At 39.5% G+C, this 18,224-nt stretch overlaps 1 protein-coding gene across 3 annotated transcripts in view; it reads left to right on the forward strand.

Annotated features, from left to right (window-relative positions):
* Nucleotides 1-18,224, forward strand: part of LOC128697284 (tripartite motif-containing protein 59-like) — a 75,630-nt gene that overhangs the window by 12,646 nt on the left and 44,760 nt on the right. For 2 of the 3 annotated variants that reach the window (XM_070079496.1, XM_070079497.1), the window contains exon 2: nucleotides 1,596-1,896. In XM_070079496.1, coding sequence (XP_069935597.1) covers nucleotides 1,894-1,896 — 3 coding nt within the window. In that variant the 5' untranslated portion in view covers nucleotides 1,596-1,893. The remainder of the gene's footprint in view (nucleotides 1-1,595; nucleotides 1,897-18,224) is intronic. The other variant, XM_070079499.1, reaches the window with a different exon arrangement.

Here is an 18,224-nt window from a genome sequence, read left to right on the forward strand (position 1 = left end):
CTGACCACATAGACCCATTCTTTCATATGGAGGCCTACCAGCCTTTTCCCGCGAGATTTGACGGCGCTAGAATTTATGCATACTAGTACGTCAAAAAACCCTGCGCGTAAGACGTACTAGTACGTCCGAAACCCTCAAAGGGTTAAAAGATAAAGAATCACACATAAAGTGGGAGTTGTCACAGTTGCTCTTTGCTGATGACACTGTGCTCTTGGGAGATTCTGAAGAGAAGTTGCAGAGATTGGTGGATGAATTTGGTAGGGTGTGCAAAAGAAGAAAATTGAAAGTGAATACAGGAAAGAGTAAGGTTATGAGGATAACAAAAAGATTAGGTGATGAAAGATTGGATATCAGATTGGAGGGAGAGAGAATGGAGGAGGTGAATGTATTCAGATATTTGGGAGTGGACGTGTCAGCGGATGGGTCTATGAAAGATGAGGTGAATCATAGAATTGATGAGGGGAAAAGGGTGAGTGGTGCACTTAGGAGTCTGTGGAGACAAAGAACTTTGTCCTTGGAGGCAAAGAGGGGAATGTATGAGAGTATAGTTTTACCAACGCTCTTGTATGGGTGTGAAGCATGGGTGATGAATGTTGCAGCGAGGAGAAGGCTGGAGGCAGTGGAGATGTCATGTCTGAGAGCAATGTGTGGTGTGAATATAATGCAGAGAATTCGTAGTTTGGAAGTTAGGAGGAGGTGCGGGATTACCAAAACTGTTGTCCAGAGGGCTGAGGAAGGGTTGTTGAGGTGGTTCGGACATGTGGAGAGAATGGAGCAAAACAGAATAACTTCAAGAGTGTATCAGTCTGTAGTGGAAGGAAGGCAGGGTAGGGGTTGGCCTAGGAAAGGTTGGAGGGAGGGGGTAAAGGAGGTTTTGTGTGCGAGGGACTTGGACTTCCAGCAGGCATGCGTGAGCGTGTTTGATAGGAGTGAATGGAGACAAATGGTTTTTAATACTTGACGTGCTGTTGGAGTGTGAGCAAAGTAACATTTATGAAGGGGTTCAGGGAAACCGGCAGGCCGGACTTGAGTCCTGGAGATGGGAAGTACAGTGCCTGCACTCTGAAGGAGGGGGTGTTAATATTGCAGTTTAAAAACTGTAGTGTAAAGCACCCTTCTGGCAAGACAGTGATGGAGTGAATGATGGTGAAAGTTTCTTTTTCGGGCCACCCTGCCTTGGTGGGAATCGGCCAGTGTGATAATAAAATAAAAAATATGTGGTGTAATCTTTATTTATATTCAACAGCTGCAGAATCAGTAAATAAGAGAAGCATATTTAGAAACTGAAAAATTTCAGTTGTAGCAACAAGAAAAATTTTGTATTCATAATTCATGATGCCCATGGAACATAAACCTGCAAATTAACCGTTAAACTGTTCAAATGTAGATCTACGCTCACTCGTGTAGCACTCTGAACATAGATCTACCTTTTTTTTACACAAAAAAGCATGTAAAATTGAACATAGATCCATGTTCGGAGCGCCACGCGAGCGAGTGTAGATCTATATTTGGACAGTTTAAGGGTTAACCTTTCTTTATTTATAAAAAATAATTGTCTGTATTAAGTACAATTAAAGATGTTTATCCCAACACAGGGAACATTACATCCAGTACCCATTGATTACCAACCGCAAGCAACTTGCTGCCCAGTCCCACTGCTGGACCACTGACCACAGGCAACATCTTGGCCAGTCCTACTGCTGGACCACTGACTACAGGCAACTTCTTGGCCAGTCCTGCTGCTGGAGTCACTGACCACAGGCAACTTCTTGGCCAGTCCCACTGCTGGACCACTGACCACAGGCAACATCTTGGCCAGTCCCACTGCTGGACCACTGACCACTTCGCACTCAGTTCCACCGACAGCAAAGTTTCACTCACGGACCATTGAGGATGGTAAGCTAATTTTTATATTTGGATATTTTCACTCATTTATGTCTGAAAAGGTTGAGCTTCAGCTCTTGATACCTACCTTTGCTCATCATTTATTTGTAAGGTAATCATTAGATATAAATATTTCTTATAATAATGATATTTTAATTTGACATGATACAGTGGATCCCTGACCAATGAAGGCATTGTCTAACAGAAAAATCGCCTTACAAAGCGTATTGGCATAAAAGTTTTGGCCTGACGAACGATGAAAAACTCAACTAACAGCATTTGTCCCAAATGTGTCCGTCTGTCTGTCCAGCTGAGAGCGCCTCAGCTGCCCTGCCTTCAGCTAGTGTGCCAATGTTTACAAGCCAGGGCAGACTGTTTCACGCATACATGCGATATATTTTGTATTCATTGTTTTTAGTGCTTGTAACTGCTAAATAAACTACCACGGGCCCAAAGAAAGCTTCTAGTGCCAACCCTGTGGTAAAAAGGGTGAGAAATACGATCGTACCATGGTCATCTGTTGCTGCACCATCGTCAGCTGCTGCTCCTGCACCACTGTCAGCTGTTGCTGCATGACTGTCAGCTGCTGCTGCACCACCATCAGCTGCTGCTGTTCCATGGTCAGCTGCTGCTGCTGATGCAACACCACTGTCAGCTGTACTACTCAAAGATATGGAGAGAATGCTCTTGATATGGCTTAACAAGAAACAATCACTGAGAAACAATTAACCCCAGATGGTTAGCCACCCTGGATAACCCAAGAAAGTCAGTGCATCATCGAGGACTGTCTAACTTATTTCCATTGGGGTCCTTAATCTTGTCACCCAAGATGTGACCCACACCATTCAACTAACACCCAAGTGAACAGGAAAAATGTCTCAACCTATTGCTCATATTGTTGAATTTAAGGCCAGCAAAGGTTGGTTTGAGAGATTTAAGAATCATACTGGCATACACAATGTGATAGGGCATGGTAAAGCTGAAAAATTCCAACCCCAAAAAGTGTTCAGTTGTGAAAAAACAGGCCTGTTCTGGAAGAAAATGCCAAACAGGACCTACATTTCTCAGGAGGAAAAGGCAAACCTAGGACACAAGCCAATAAAAGACAGGCTAACTCTCATGTTTTGTTGTAATGCTAGTGGTGATTGCAAAGTGAAGCCTTTACTCATGTATCACTCTGAAAATCCCAGAGTGTTCAAGAAAAACAGTGTCTCATCACTCATCAGTACTCTTTAATAAAGGTAAGTGTCATTTTAACATTTATTTATGCAGTAATTTTTCATGTCTCATTGTTTTCTTTGTAGGGAAATGTATATTTCATGAAAAAAAAAAAATTTTTTTAATATTTTTGGTTGTGTGGAACAGATTAATTGGATTTCCATTATTTCTTATGGAGAAAATTAATTTGACTAATGATAAATTCACCTAAAGATAAGCTCTCTGGAACAGATTAATATCGTTGGTCGAGGGTCCACTGTACATGTTTGTACAAAGGAAAATAATAGTTGGGTGTACATGCCAAAAGCCCCTTCATATGCAGAGCATTTCAGGCAAACTTAAAATTAACTTAAGATTAATAAGACAATAACAGTTCATTATTTTTTTTTTATTATCACACTGGCCGATTCCCACCAAGGCAGGGTGGCCCAAAAAAGAAAAACTTTCGCCATCATTCACTCCATCACTGTCTTGCCAGAAGGGTGCTTTACACTACAGTTTTTAAACTGCAACATTAACACCCCTCCTTCAGAGTGCAGGCACTGAAGGAGGGGTGTTAATGTTGCAGTTTAAAAACTGTAGTGTAAAGCACCCTTCTGGCAAGACAGTGATGGAGTGAATGATGGTGAAAGTTCATATATAACAAAAAGGCACAATACCGTGACTGGAACAATACACAAATAACCCGCACATAAAAGAGAGAAGCTTACGACGACGTTTCGGTCCGACTTGGACCATTGACAAAGTCACTGACTTTGACTTGACTTTGTCAATGGTCCAAGTCGGACCGAAACGTCGTCGTAAGCTTCTCTCTTTTATGTGCGGGTTATTTGTGTAACAGTTCATATAGTCATTAGATGAGTTACAATGAATACAAAAGAATTGAGTATCCTGTTGGGTTATGGTATGTGGCTTTAATAATTCTAGTAGAGAAGACGTACAATTTTAATTACAGTGAACCCTTGGTTAACGGCCATTCCTGTTATCGGCCAACTTGGTGATCGGCCAGCTTTTTGGCTCCCAGTGATCGGCCATTATTTCTGTGATTGACCGTTTGGGACGCATCCATCCGCCAGCTGGGGCCACTTGTGCATCAGTTTGGCTGTGTCTCTCGGTGCATTAGGAAGCTTCTGTTCATACATCCAAACATTTCGCTTGTTTTCCATTGTTTTTGTGGGTAACCCTGGCTCCAAAGAAAGTTCCTGTGGTAAAAAAAGTGAGAAACACCATCGATTTTAAGCATGAAGTGACTGAAAAATATGAGAGTGGTATGTGGGTGCTGGAACTTGCCAGAATGTATAGGAAAAACAAAACAACAATTACATCTATCCTGGCAAAGAAAGAACAAATCTAGGACACTAATGTTGCAAAAGGAGTAACTTTTCTAACGAAACAATGGTCACCAATAATGGAACAGATGGAAAAGTTGTTATTATGGATTAAGGAAAAACAATTAGTGGGAGACAGTGTTACAGAATCTACTATTTGTGAGAAGGCAAGGCTGTTACATGAGGAACTTCTACGGAAAACTCCTGGAACAAGTGCTGCTGGTAGTGAATTTTTTAGGGCCAGCAAAGGCTGGTTTGAGAGATTTAAGTGTAGTGGCATGCACAGTGTTGTAAGGCATAGAGAGACTACAAGTTCTGATAAATGTGCAGCTGAAAAGAATGTACAGGAATTCAAGGACTTTGTAAAGGTTGAAGGATTCAAACCCCAACAAGTGTTCAATTGTGACAAAATAGGCCTGTTTTGGAAGGAAATGCCAGAGAGGGCCTACATCATACAGGAGAAAGAGGCACTGCCAGGACACAAGCCTGTAAAAGACAGGCTTACTCTTTTGTTGTGTGGTGATGCTAGTGGGGATTTCAAAGTGAAGCCTTTACTGGTGTATCACTCAGAAAATCCCAGAGTGTTCAAGAAAAGCAATGTTGTCAAGAATAGATTGTGTGTGATGTAGAAAGCTAAACATAAGGCATGGGTCACAAGGTAAATTTTCAAAGAGTAGGTTAATGATGTGTTTGGCCCAAATATGAAAAAATATCTCCTGGAAAAGAAATTGCCACTCAAGTGCCTCCTGATACTGGACAATGCTCCTGCACATCCTCCAGACTTGGTACACCAAGTGTTTAGGGACTTCAGGTTAATAAAAGTGAAGTTCTTGCCTCCTAACACTACTCCTCTCCTCCAGCCCATGGACCAGCAGGTCATTTCTAACTTCAAAAAATCTATACAAAAGCAATGTTTCAAAAGTGTTTTGAAGTGATCTCACTCAGTTGACCCTAAGAGGGTCCTGGAGGAATCACTTCAGTATCCTCAATTGCATAAGCTTTATAGGTAAGGCTTAGGAGGGAGTGTCCTCCAAGACTTTAAACTCTGCTTGGAGAAAATTGTGGCCAGGTTGTGTCCTAGAGAGGGATTTTGAAGGGTTTGAGGCTGATCCTGACCCTGCCAACCCTATGGACTCTATTGTAGCACTGGGGAAGTCCCTGGGGTTGGAGGTGAGTGGCAAGGATGTGGAAGAGTTGGTGGAGGACCACAGGGAAGAGCTAACCATTGAAGAGTTGTAAGAGCTTCAACTCGACAGCAACAGACTGCAGCTGAGGAACTTGCTTCAGAGGATGAGGAAGAGGGAGTGAAGGAGGTGCCTTCTTCAGAGATTAAAGAGATGTGTGCAGTGTGGACTAGGGTGCAAGCTTTTGTAGAGAAATACCACCCTGATCAAGCTGAAACAAGTCATATCTGCAACATGTTCAGTGACAAAACCTTGTACCACTTCATGGAACTCTTAGAGATGCCAGAAACAGACCTCTATGGACAGATTTGTTGTGGCAAAGGTCCAGTGATTCTCAAGCTGGTCTTAGTGGCATTAAAAGACAAAGAAGGGATGTAACCACAGAGATGACTTTGCTTCCTGAAGTCTTTATGGAGGGGAATTCCCATTACAAACACTAACTCCTCCCTCTTTCCTCCTCCTTATCTTCAAGAAGCCAGCATTAGTCTTCAATAAAGGCATGTAATACTTATATAATTGCTAAAAAAAATATTTTTTGTGACTATTTTTGTCTGGGACGGATTAATTGTATTTCCATTTATTCTTATGGGAAATATTATTTTGGTTTTTGGCCATTTCAATCTTATGCCACCCTTCTGGAATGAATTACGGTTGATAACTGAGTGTCCACTGTATTAACCTTAGGCAGACACAATGGAGTGATTAACATCTGAGATTAATACAGATATTGAGAGTAAGTATATATTGATGAGAAAGTTTTACCTATGTTCATGATATTGATCAAATGCATGTACGTATATAGTTTTTACATATGTATTTATGATGGGCTGGGATAGGCTAAGCAGATAAAGTGTTTTTTAACTGTAGTTATAAAAATGCTAGCTGAGCCAGTGATTCTGGAGATTTCTGGCAGGGAGTTCTAGATTTTGGGCCCTTCAATGTACAAAGTTTTTTTTTTTTGAAAAGATTCAGCCTGACACACAAAGTGTCATAGAGGTTTTTGTGCCTAGTGTTGTGTCTGAGCCCTATTGCAACCGTCAAGAAAGCATTTCAGGTTGGGATTTATATTAGAATTGATTGTTCTGTAAATGTGGGTTGCACAATAGAGCGAGTGAATATTTTGTATATTGAGTAAGTATAGGTCTTTGAAGAGTCGGGGGTTGTGTTGTCTAGCAGTGGATTGTGTGATCTTTTGCACTGAGGCTTTATGTTGTGTTATTGATTTTAGGTGGTTTTTCACCGTGGAACCCCGGGCACAAATAGCATAGGTGAAGTATGGATAGATCAGTGATTAGTTTAGTATAAGTAGTGCTGTTTGTTGCACATAGTAATGTATCTTTGAGAGGATGCCAACTGTTTTAGAAACTTTGTTATGTGTTAAATTTCAGATTACTATCAAGGTGCAGACCCAGGAATTTTCCATCATTATGTTGAGCAATAAGGGTGTTGTTCAGCATAATGTTTAGTTGGGCCTCACTTGCTCTACTCCCAAACATAATGTTAAAAGTTTTGTCCATATTAAGTGTGAGTTTACTGATGCTCAGCCTGGTTGCTATTTTTGCGAGTTCCTCATTAACAACAGTGTTGAGTGAGGCTAGATTTGGGTGGGAGATGACAAAAGTCATGTCGTCAGCAAAGAGAATAGATGTAAGTTGTTGTGATATGCTTGGAATATCATTTATGTATGAAAGAAAAAGAAGGGGGCCAAGAATGCTACCTTGTGGTACACCAGTGTCCAGGGGTCTTGTTGAGGAGGTTGTGTCATTGACAGAGACGTATTGCTTTCTATTAGTTAGGTAGGACTTGATAAATGCAGTTCCATGGCCTCTTATACCATAATGATCAAGCATGAGGAGTAGGATGCTCTGATCTACTGTATCAAAAGCTTTCTTGAGGTCAATAAAGAGTCCAGTGCTGTGTAAAGTAGGTCTAGCATTTTTATTATTGTGTTATTTGTGCTTTTGTTTCTCCTGAAGCCAAACTGGAATGGGTTAAGGATGCTTTGTGATGTTATGAAGGAGTATAAATAAGCTTTAGTATATGATTTTCTCAAATATTTTGGAAAGTAAAGGCAAGTTTGATATTGGTGTATAATTGTTTACATCTGCTGGGTCACCACCTTCGTGTACTGGTGTAATCCTTGCTAGCTTGAGTGATGCCAAGAAAGTGTTGGTTTCTAGTAATTTGTTGAAGAGTAATGCAATGGTGGGTGAAAGGATTCGAGCCGCTCATTTATACAGTAGTAGTGGTACTTGGATTACATTTTCTGATTTGTTTTTTAAAGAGTTAATAATTATGGTAACCTCAGTGGGCTGTGTTGGTGTAAGATAGAGGGATGTTGGGAAGTTTCCACCTAGATAATCATTAACTCAGTCATTGGCAGTTGGAATTTTACTGGTGAGAATTGATCCTGTGATTGAGAAGAAACCATTTAACTTGTTAGCTGTATTAGTAGGCTGGAGTTTTGGTTTGTTTCATTTAGTGCAATATTACTAGCTCTGTTCAGTTTGTGGTGTCCAGGGTCTGAGAGTGTTTTCCAGGTCTTTTTTATGTCTCCTCTCATTTCAGTAAATCTATTAGAATACTATAGTTGCTTGAACTTTCTGATTAAGTTGGTGAGGACTGATGTATAGTGTTTGATAAATTGTTTAGTTATTAAGCCCCTTCTATATTGTTTCTCATATTGATGTTTCATATTGATGGATCTTAGGATGCTGTTAGTAAGTCATGGACAACTTAGTATTGTATTGGTGATCTGTTTAGTTTTTATGGGACAATGTTTGTTATATTGTTTGAATTTTTTTTAGAAATATCTCTACCCATTCATTGATACCAACAACACTGGAAAATTATATAAGAGAGTCAACTGAGCTTAGTTCAGCAGTGAAGTTACTTATTGATGCTTCATCATGGAGTTGAAAGGAGAACTTATTATATTCCATTGATTGTTTACATATGTTTGTTAGGAGGAAAGTTGTGTAGTGGTCAGTAGTGTTGTCCATGATTATCCCCACTCTAAGGGGGGCTAGTATGTTTGTCCATATATGGTCAATTATGGTTGCACTTATCTCAGTCTTGTTGATTTTGTAAATTGCTGGTATGAGTAGTGTATTGTTCATATTGTTAATGAAGTCAACCTTGATCTAACAGCATTAACCTTGACTTAACATATGACCAACAACAGGTTGGTCATCTGTTAGGTCAAGGTTGATGCTGAAGTCTCCTGCTAGTAGTAGGTGGTGCTTATTTATTTGTGTATCTGTAATCAATGTTTTTAGTTTATCACTAAAGGCTGGGATATTAATATGAGGCATCCTGTATATGGCCCAAATTGCTATAGGTTTTTAATTTTTTTTACAGAGAAGTTTGTGAATATAAATTCGCCATACTCATCATTGAAAGATATTGTGTTGCTACATGATAGTGCATTAGAATAACAGATGGCAATATCTCCCACAATTTGTTCTGGTCTGCAGTTATGGATTGCTGTGTATCCTGGTAGTGTGTAGATGTCTATTGTGTCTTGCTTAAGCCAGGTTTCAGTAAGAATAATACAGGAGAAGGTTGTCTTTAATGAATCTAAGAGTGCCAGGAGGTCATCATAGTGTTTACTTAGGGATCTAATATTGTAATTCAAAATTGTAATATATCTGGCATTGCTTAGGACAATACTGGCTTCTGTTGCTTTGTAGTAAAGGCAATTGCTTTCAGTTGAATGGTGGCTGGGATTTAGATTATATAGGTTCAGTTCAGGGTTGATGTCAGCATTGAGCACTCGGGGTTAACTAATAAATATTTAAATGAATTGCAGAAAGGTAATAAAGGGTAATATTAATGCCTGTAAAAATGGGTTGATTGAACAATAATGGTGTAAGTGTATATTGTTTCAGTAGATTATAAAACCTAATAGACATATAGTGAAATAATAATAGTAAAATATAATGTGCTATTAAGACTAAGTATATCAATAGCACCTAACAGTTATTGCACTAATGCTATAATTAACTTTATACAGTAGATAGTAAGAAAAAAAAATAGATTTTAAAACAGTAGTACTTAACTTTGTTTTGTATTGCAATAACTATATTATAGACTGCATACACTAGACAGCATAAAAATATAGTTCTATACTAATGGTGGATGGTAAAAGACAGTTAGAAATATATAAAAAAAATAGAATTTCATACAAATATAAAAAAAAATGAATTGTATACCTTTGTAGGCAAACAAAATGGTGATCTTGGTGTCTAACAAGAGTTTAAACTATAAGGTAGTGATTAGACAGCTTAGGCAATTTACTGCTGTCAGATTGACAATATGGTAATAAGGATTAGGTTTTATAGAAAATAATTGGATGGAAAAAAATAGGAGTTTCATAACACTACTTGTGGAAAGTGGGTACAAACTGAATTTTATTCTGACTCAGTTAAACCAGCATCACTTAGAATTTTCTTTATTTAATTTCTACTGAGTTCAGTAGAACTGAAATATCTCCTTCCTGTTGATTCCTTCTTGACTGCAAGTTTTTCCATCCCTTGCAAAGCACTGGTGGATTTTTTCAGTTGTATTGTAGCTTTATTAGTCTGTAGAGGAAATTTTGACTTATTTTGGTCAGGCACTCATTGACATCAACATCTGTTTTCATATTAACAGATATCCTTAATAGTTCATTAATTTGTGAGCTAACAAAAAGGAGTTGAACTTTAGCTTACAACGATCACTGATTTCTTCCCAGTTTGATAACCTATCACTTTACACTCCTTTATGTCATCAGTAGGTACGTTGAGATGATCTTGGGTAAGTTGTAGGGTGGTTTGTTTACATGTTTCATAAGTTATAGTTAGTGGTAGAAGGTTGCTATTTATTACAACTGAATCAGACAGTTGCTGTTGGTCGAAGTGGTCTTGGAAGTTGTTCATAACATTGGTAAGTTGTAAGTCCACTCTTGCTCTTTCATTCTTGATGTTGGTGTTTAGTTGGGTAACTTGAACTTTTAGATGGTTGATGGTGTCCTCAGACTGGGTGTGGGTGTTGCTTAGTTGTTTCAGTGTATTTAGTTTTTGTTCAAGATTTGTGATCTCGCCGAGGTATTGTGTATTGGATGCTTGTAATTCCTTAATTTCCTGGGTTAACATGTAATTGGAGGTTTTAAGTTCCTGCATTTCCTGAGTTAAAATGATGCTTTTTTTATTCTGGATCCTAACGAGTTTACCTATTTCTGGGTCAGTAATGTTCATATCAAATCCATGGAAGGAATTATCTTGGATGTTTGTGGTTGTGGCCATGTTTGTTGTTGTTTGGCAAGTGTTATGGTGGTGGGTGGTGAGGGTTGAGTCCTTCTGGCTTGTAGTAATGTTTCTCTCACCTGTGGTGTTAAGAGTCTGTGGTTGTTACTGGATCTTTTATTGTTACCCTGACCCCTGGCCATTGACAGCGGTTTCAGATAAATTGTAGGTGATGGTAATGGGTAGATGTTATGAAGTTACACTTCACCTGGCAGTGGGGTAGGTGGTGGTAAAACACGTCTTCTTAATTGGTAATATTGCATATTTTTGGGTAATTTCTGCAGTTAATTTATATCATACTGGGTCTCTACACATGTCAGTGTTATATGAGTCTTTACTAGGCCTTCACAGTGTTGTTAGGAACCTCTGGTGGAAGTAAAATAGAGGAACAAGGATTTTGCTGTTGCTGCTGCCACTGACCCAGCTCACTTAAACTGTTAATTTACATTTTTTGTCTTATTATTCATTTCTATCCCATTTACTTTTTTTTAAGACATAACAGCCATCTCCCACCCAGGTCGGCTGACCGAAAAAGAAGAAATAATTTCACCATCACTCAATCCATCACTTGTTTTGCCAGGATACTACAGTTCAAATCAAGCAATCAAACAATCAAGTTTATTCTCTATAAAGATTACAATGCATGGTTTACATATAGGATATTGCGTGGTTTACATATAATACTAATTAAAGAGAAAGCCACTATCACACCTAGCATGACTAGGCATTTTGGGTAGACTAAGATGAATTCAAAACTCTATATTGTTACAGAGTATGGAGCATATTGGTATTAAGGCTAAGTATAGTGGACTAGCCTTTAATCAATTTAGCCTTTAACTGAATTAATTTTACCCATAAGAAATAATGAAAATCCAATTAATCCATTCCAGGCACCCAAAAGGATTAAACAAAATAATTTTCTTTTACATTAAACATACATTTCCCTACACAGAAACGAATGGTACATGCAAAGTAAACAATAATTAAATATCACTTACTATTATTGTGGAGTTGTTGATGAGTGATGTGCCGACAGCAAGGGAGATTCAAGTTTCCTATTGTTTGGAAGGGGAATTCCCTTCCAAAAAGACTTCAGGTACCAAGTCCTTTGGTGGGGCTACCTCCCTTCTTTGTTTTTTTTATGCCACTAGGACCAGCTTGAGAGTCACTGGACTCTTGTTGCACAAAATATCTTTCCAGAGTGCTCTCTTTTTCACGTCCCCTTAGGATTTCCCTAAAATGGGACACAAGAGTGTTATTGTACATGTTGCCAATATGGCTTGCAACACCTGTGAGAGGATAAAATTCATCCATAAATGCTTGCACCTTGGTGAACATTTTACACATTTCCTTAATCCTTGATGAAGACAGCTTCCTCCATCTCTCTTCCTTCTGCTCTGAAGCACATTCCTGAGCTGTGATCTGTTGCTGAAGCACCTCAAGCTGTTGCATGTCTGCAGTGGTTAGTTCTTCCTCATCATTCTTCACCAACTCTTCCACATCCTTGCTACAAATCTCCAACCCCATGGACTTCCCCAATGACACAATAGCTTCCACTACTGGCATAGGTTCCTAAGGGTTAGCCCCAAGCCTTTCAAAATCCCTCTCTTGTACACATTGTGGCCACAGTTTAATCCAAGCAGAGTTCAAAGTCCTGCAAGTCACTCCCTCCCAAGCCTTACCTACAAGGTTTATGCAACTGAGGATATTGAAGTGATCTTTCCAAAACTCTTTTAGAGTCAATTCAGTGTCTGAGGTCACTTTAAAGCATTTTTGAATCACTGCTTTTGTGTAGTGTTTTTTGAAGTTTGCAGTGACCTGCTGGTCCATGGGATGGAGGAGAGGAGTTGTATTAGGAGGCAAAAACTTCACTTTAACAAAGCTAAACTCCCCTGCAATTTGCTCTTGCAAGTCGTGAGGATGAGCAGGAGCATTGTCCATTACCAGGAGGCACTTGAGTGACAATTTCTTTCCAGGAGGTAATTTTTCACAGTGGGGCCAAACTCACCATAAAACCAGTCCATGAAAATTTTCCTAGTGACCCATGCCTTAGTGTTTGATCTCCACATCACACACAAATTACCCTTAATGATTTGTTTTTCTTGAAAACACTGGGAGTTTCAGAGTGATACACCACTAAAAGCTTCACTTTGCAATCACCACTAGCAATACTACACAACATTAATGTCAGCCTGTCTTTCATAGGCTTATGTCCTGGCAGTGCCTTTTCCTCCTGAGTAATGTAGGCCCTGTTTGGCATTTTCTTCCAAAACAGGCCTGTTTCGTCACAATTAAATACTTGCTTGGGTTTTAAGTTTTCAGTCTCTATGCAATCCTTAAGCCCTGCACATATTTTTCAGCTGACCTGGCAGCCTCACCATGCTGTATCACACTGTGTATGCCACTACGATTCTTAAATCTCTCAAACCAACCTTTGCTAGCTTTAAATTCATCAGCAGCAGCACTATTTGGAGGCATTTTCTTAATGAGATCATCATGCAACTTCCTTGCCTTTACACATATTATTGACTGAGATATAACATCCCCTGATAATTGTTTCTCATTTATCGACAACAATAACAGTCTCTCCACATCTTCAAGCATTTGCAATATCTGTTTTGTAATCACACTTACACCATTTTGTTGTGCTAGAAAATAGTGATGGTTGAATGGGGTTTGTTGTATAACTTTTCCAACTCCGAGATACACACTCCACTTTTGTACTTTTTTATTACAGTGGAACCTCAAAAATTGAACGTATTACATATCGAACTTTTCGAAAATAGGACCATTTTTTCGGACAAACTGTGTCCCTATTATCGAATGCGCCCCTGTTTTCGGACCGCCGGGTACAGGACATGTCTGCCGCCCACTCTGCCCGCATCCCCACGCAGGCGCCATGAGCAGTCTAGCTTTGTTTATGCTTGCGTGAACACTAACCTGCGCTCTCATTCACGCATTTTACGATTATTTCGTTATGTTTAGTGCTTGTGGTACTGTGAAATAAGCTGTCATGGGCCCAAAGAAACTTGCTAGTGGTACCCCTTTGGTAAAGAAAGTGAGAAACACCATAGATGTGAAGAAGGAAATAATACAGACGTATGAGAGTGGTGTGAGACTTGTTGAGCTTGCCAGGATGTATGGGAAAATCAAGTCGACCATTGGTTCTATCCTGTCAAAGAAAGAACAAATCAAGGAAGCTGATGTTGCAAAAGGTGTTAATATGCTAACCAAAAAAAGACCACAAATAGTTGAAGAGGTTGAGAAGTTGTTGCTGGTGTGGATCAAGGATAGAGATTGCAGGTGATAGTGTTTCAGAGACGATTATTTGCAAAAAGGCAAGGAAGTTGCATGCCGATCTGGTACAGAAAACTCCTGGAACCAGTGCTGATAGTGAATTTAAGGCCAGCAGAGGCTAGTTTGACAGATTTAAGAAGCGTAGTGGCATACACAATGTTGTAAGACATGGTGAGGCAGCCAGTTGGTGGAGAGCCACAGGGAAGAACTAACCACTGAAGAGCTGCAAGAGCTTCATCTGGAGCAGTATCAGACCACAGCTGAGGAACTTGCTTCAGAGGAGGAGGAAGAGGGAGTGGATGAGGTGCCTTCTTCAAAGATTAAGGAGATTTGTGCCAAGTGGAATGATGTCCAAATGTTTGTGCAGAAGTACCACCCTGAGCAAGCTGAAAAAACCATCTTTGCAACAAGTTCAGTGACAGAACCATGTCCCATTTTAGGGAAATGTTAAAGCGGCACCAGAAACAGAGGACTGTGGACAGTTATTTTGTGAGACAGGGGTCCAGTGACTCTCAAGCTGGTCCTAGTGGCATTAAAAGACAGAGAAGGGAAGTAACCCCAGAGAGGGCTTTACCTGAAGCCCTCATGGAGGGGGATTCCCCTTCCAAACACTAACCTCAACTCCCTCTCTCCTCCTCCCTATCTTCCAGATGCCATCACCAATCTTCAATAAAGGTAAGTAAAAATGTTACTTTATATGTATTACTATACATAATTAAAAACTATAGTATTTGTTGTATGTAAATCTGTAATTAAATCTCTATAAAATGTATTTTTTGTATGAATATTTTTGAGTTTCTGGAATGGATTAATTGTATTTCCATTATTTCTTATGGGAAATATTGCTTCGAATTTCAGACTTTTCAAATTTAGAACTAGCTCCTGGAATGGATTAAGTTTGATTTTTGAGGTTCCACTGTATCTCCTTTTTCAGTTCATTTGTACACTTCACCCTTTTTACCACAGGTTTGGCACTAGAAGCTATCTTGGGGCCCATGGTGGCTTATTTAGTGGTTACAAGCACTTAGCCCTTAAACGGTTCAAGCAGATCTACATTCACATGTGTAGTGCTACAAAAGTAGATCTACGTTCACATGTGTAGTGCTACAAAAGTAGATCTACGTTCACATGTGTAGTGCTACAAAAGTAGATCTACGTTCACATGTGTAGTGCTACAAAAGTAGATCTACGTTCACATGTGTAGTGCTACAAAAGTAGATCTACGTTCACATGTGTAGTGCTACAAAAGTAGATCTACGTTCACATGTGTAGTGCTACAAAAGTAGATCTACGTTTTTTTTACATATTTTCAAATACATATAACAAAAAAAAAGTAGATCAAAGTTTTTTTACACATTTTCAAATGTAAAAAAACAAAAAGAAGATCTACTTTTTTACATACTTTCAAATGTTGAAAAAACGTATATATACGTTTGGACCGTTTACGGGTTAAAACAGTGGAATAATACAAAATATATCACAGGTACATGTGGAATCAACAGCAGTGGCTTGTAAACAGTGGCACACTGGCTGGTAGACTGGGTGACTGGCTGGGCCTGCTCATGGCGGTGAGCAGAAGCGTTGGGGATGAAAGCTCCTAACCGTGTTTTAAGTGTTATCTGAGCCAATTTTTTTATGCCAAAACAAGGTGTTATCCAATTTTGGAGCTATCCGATCCAGGGGTTAACCGGGCGTTCACTGTAATTATATTACAGTTCGTAAAATTAGCAATGTGAATGGTTTTGTTTTGGTACAATACATTGTTTCTATTTTGGAGTATCACAGGCAAACTTATGACTAGTTAAGATTCATTAGGTAACAGTTGTACAGTGGACCCTCGACCAACAATATTAATCTGTTCCAGAGAGCTTGTCCTTAGCCAAATTTATCATTAGCTGAATTAATTTTCCCCGTAAGAAATAATGGAAATCCAATTAATCCATTCCAGACAGCCGAAAGTGTTAAAAAAAATAAAACATTTTCATGAAATACACATTTCTCTACAAAGAAAACAATGAGACATGCACAATAACTACATAAATAAATGCTAAAATGACACCTTTATTGAAGAGTATTGATGAGTGATGAGACACTGTTTTTCTTGAACATTCTGGGATTTTCAGAGTGATGCATGAGTAAAGGCTTCACTTTGCAATCCCCACTAACATTACAACAAAACATGAGAGTTAGCCTGTCTTTCATAGGTTTGTGTCCTAGGAGTGCCTTTTCCTCTTGAGTAACATAGGTTCTGTTTGGCATTTTCTTCCAGGACAGGCCTGTTTCATCATAATTGAACACTTGTTGGGGGTTGGAATTTTTCAGCTTTGCCCTGCTTTATCACACTGTGTATACCAGTATGATTCTTAAATCTATCAAACCAACCTTTGCTGACCTTAAATTCAACAATATGAGCACTAATTCGAGGCATTTTTTCCTGTTCACCTGGGTGTTAGTTGACTGGTGTGGGTCGCATCCTGGGTGACAAGATTAAGGACTCCAATGGAAATAAGTTAGACAGTCCTGGGTGGCTAACCCTCTGGGGTTAATTGTTTCTCGGTAATTGTTTCTCGTTAAGCCACACCAACAACACTCCACATCATCGAGTAGTACAGCTGACAGTGGTGCAGCAGTAGCTGATGGTGGTGCAGCAGCAGCTGATGGTGGTGCAGCAGCAGCTGATGGTGGTGCAGTAACAGCAGCAGCTGACCATGGTACAGCAACAGCTGACAGCGGCACAGCAACAGCTGACGGTGGTACATCAGCAGCTGATGGTGGTGCAGCAACAGCTAACCATGGTACAATTGTATTTTGATAGTATTTCTCACCCATTTTATGACAGGGCTGGCACTAGAAGCTTTCTTTGGGCCCATGGTGGCTTATTTAGCAATTACAAGCGCTAAAAACAATGGAATAATACAAAATATATCGCAAGTATGCATGAAACCATCCACCCTGGCCTTGTAAACAATGGCACACTAGCTGAAGGCAGGGCAGCTGAGGCACGCTCAGCCTGGATGGACAGGTGGACACTTTCGGGATGGATGTTGCTTCCCAAGTTTTCACCATTGGTCGAGTCAATATTTTCATGCAGAAACGTATTGTTAAGCGATTTTATCGTTAGACGATGCCAGCGTTGGTTGAGGGTCCACTGTATTACATATTTCTGTGTTTATAGTCAATTGGGTGAGTGTAAGTGCGAATTGTGGGAAATCACAGATATCAAGGGGAGGTCTAGGTTGTTTTTTATGTGTGTGATACATGAGAATAGGCAGTTTTCGTGTAATTAGCTGATGGTGGGGTGTGTCAGGGAGATAAGATGTTTTCTAATGGTAGTTTTGAAAGCGATGAATGTGTCTGCAGTTCTAGAGTTTTCAGGTAGGATGTTCCAGATTTTAGGCCTTTTATGTACATTAAATTTTTGTAAAGGTTTAGCTGGACATGGGAAATGTCACAACGATGTTTCTGTCTGGTGTTTTGCCTGTGGGGCCTGTCACAACTATCGAGAAAGCGTTTTAGGTCAGGGTTAATATTGGAATTTAAGGTTCTGTAAATGTAGGTTGCACAGTAGTAAATGTGGTTGTTCTGAACAGTAAGTTTAGATCTATGAAGAGTGGGGGGAGGGGGGTGTTGCCTCAGATTGGATTGCGTGATTATTCTTACTGCAGCTTTATGTTGCGTTTTATTGGCTTTAGGTGTGTTGCTGCAGTTGATCCCCAAGGAAAAATGGCATAGGTGAGGTAGGGATAAATGAGTGAATGGTATAGTGTGAGAAGGGCTGATTGTGGCATATAGTATTGTATCTTGGAGAGGATCCTAACCATTTTGGATACTTTTTTTGTTATGTGTTTGATATGGGTGCTGAAATTCAGGTTACTGTTGAGGTGCAGGTCTAGGAATTTGCCTTCATTATGTCTGGCAATAAGAGTGTTGTTCATCTTAATGTTAAGTTGAGCAGCACCTGCTCTGCTACCAAACATAATATAGTAGATTTTGTCAGTGTTAAGTGTAAGTTTATTGGCTGTCATCCA

Source organism: Cherax quadricarinatus, chromosome 99 (assembly GCF_038502225.1).
Source record: "Cherax quadricarinatus isolate ZL_2023a chromosome 99, ASM3850222v1, whole genome shotgun sequence".
Lineage (NCBI taxonomy): Eukaryota > Metazoa > Arthropoda > Malacostraca > Decapoda > Parastacidae > Cherax > Cherax quadricarinatus.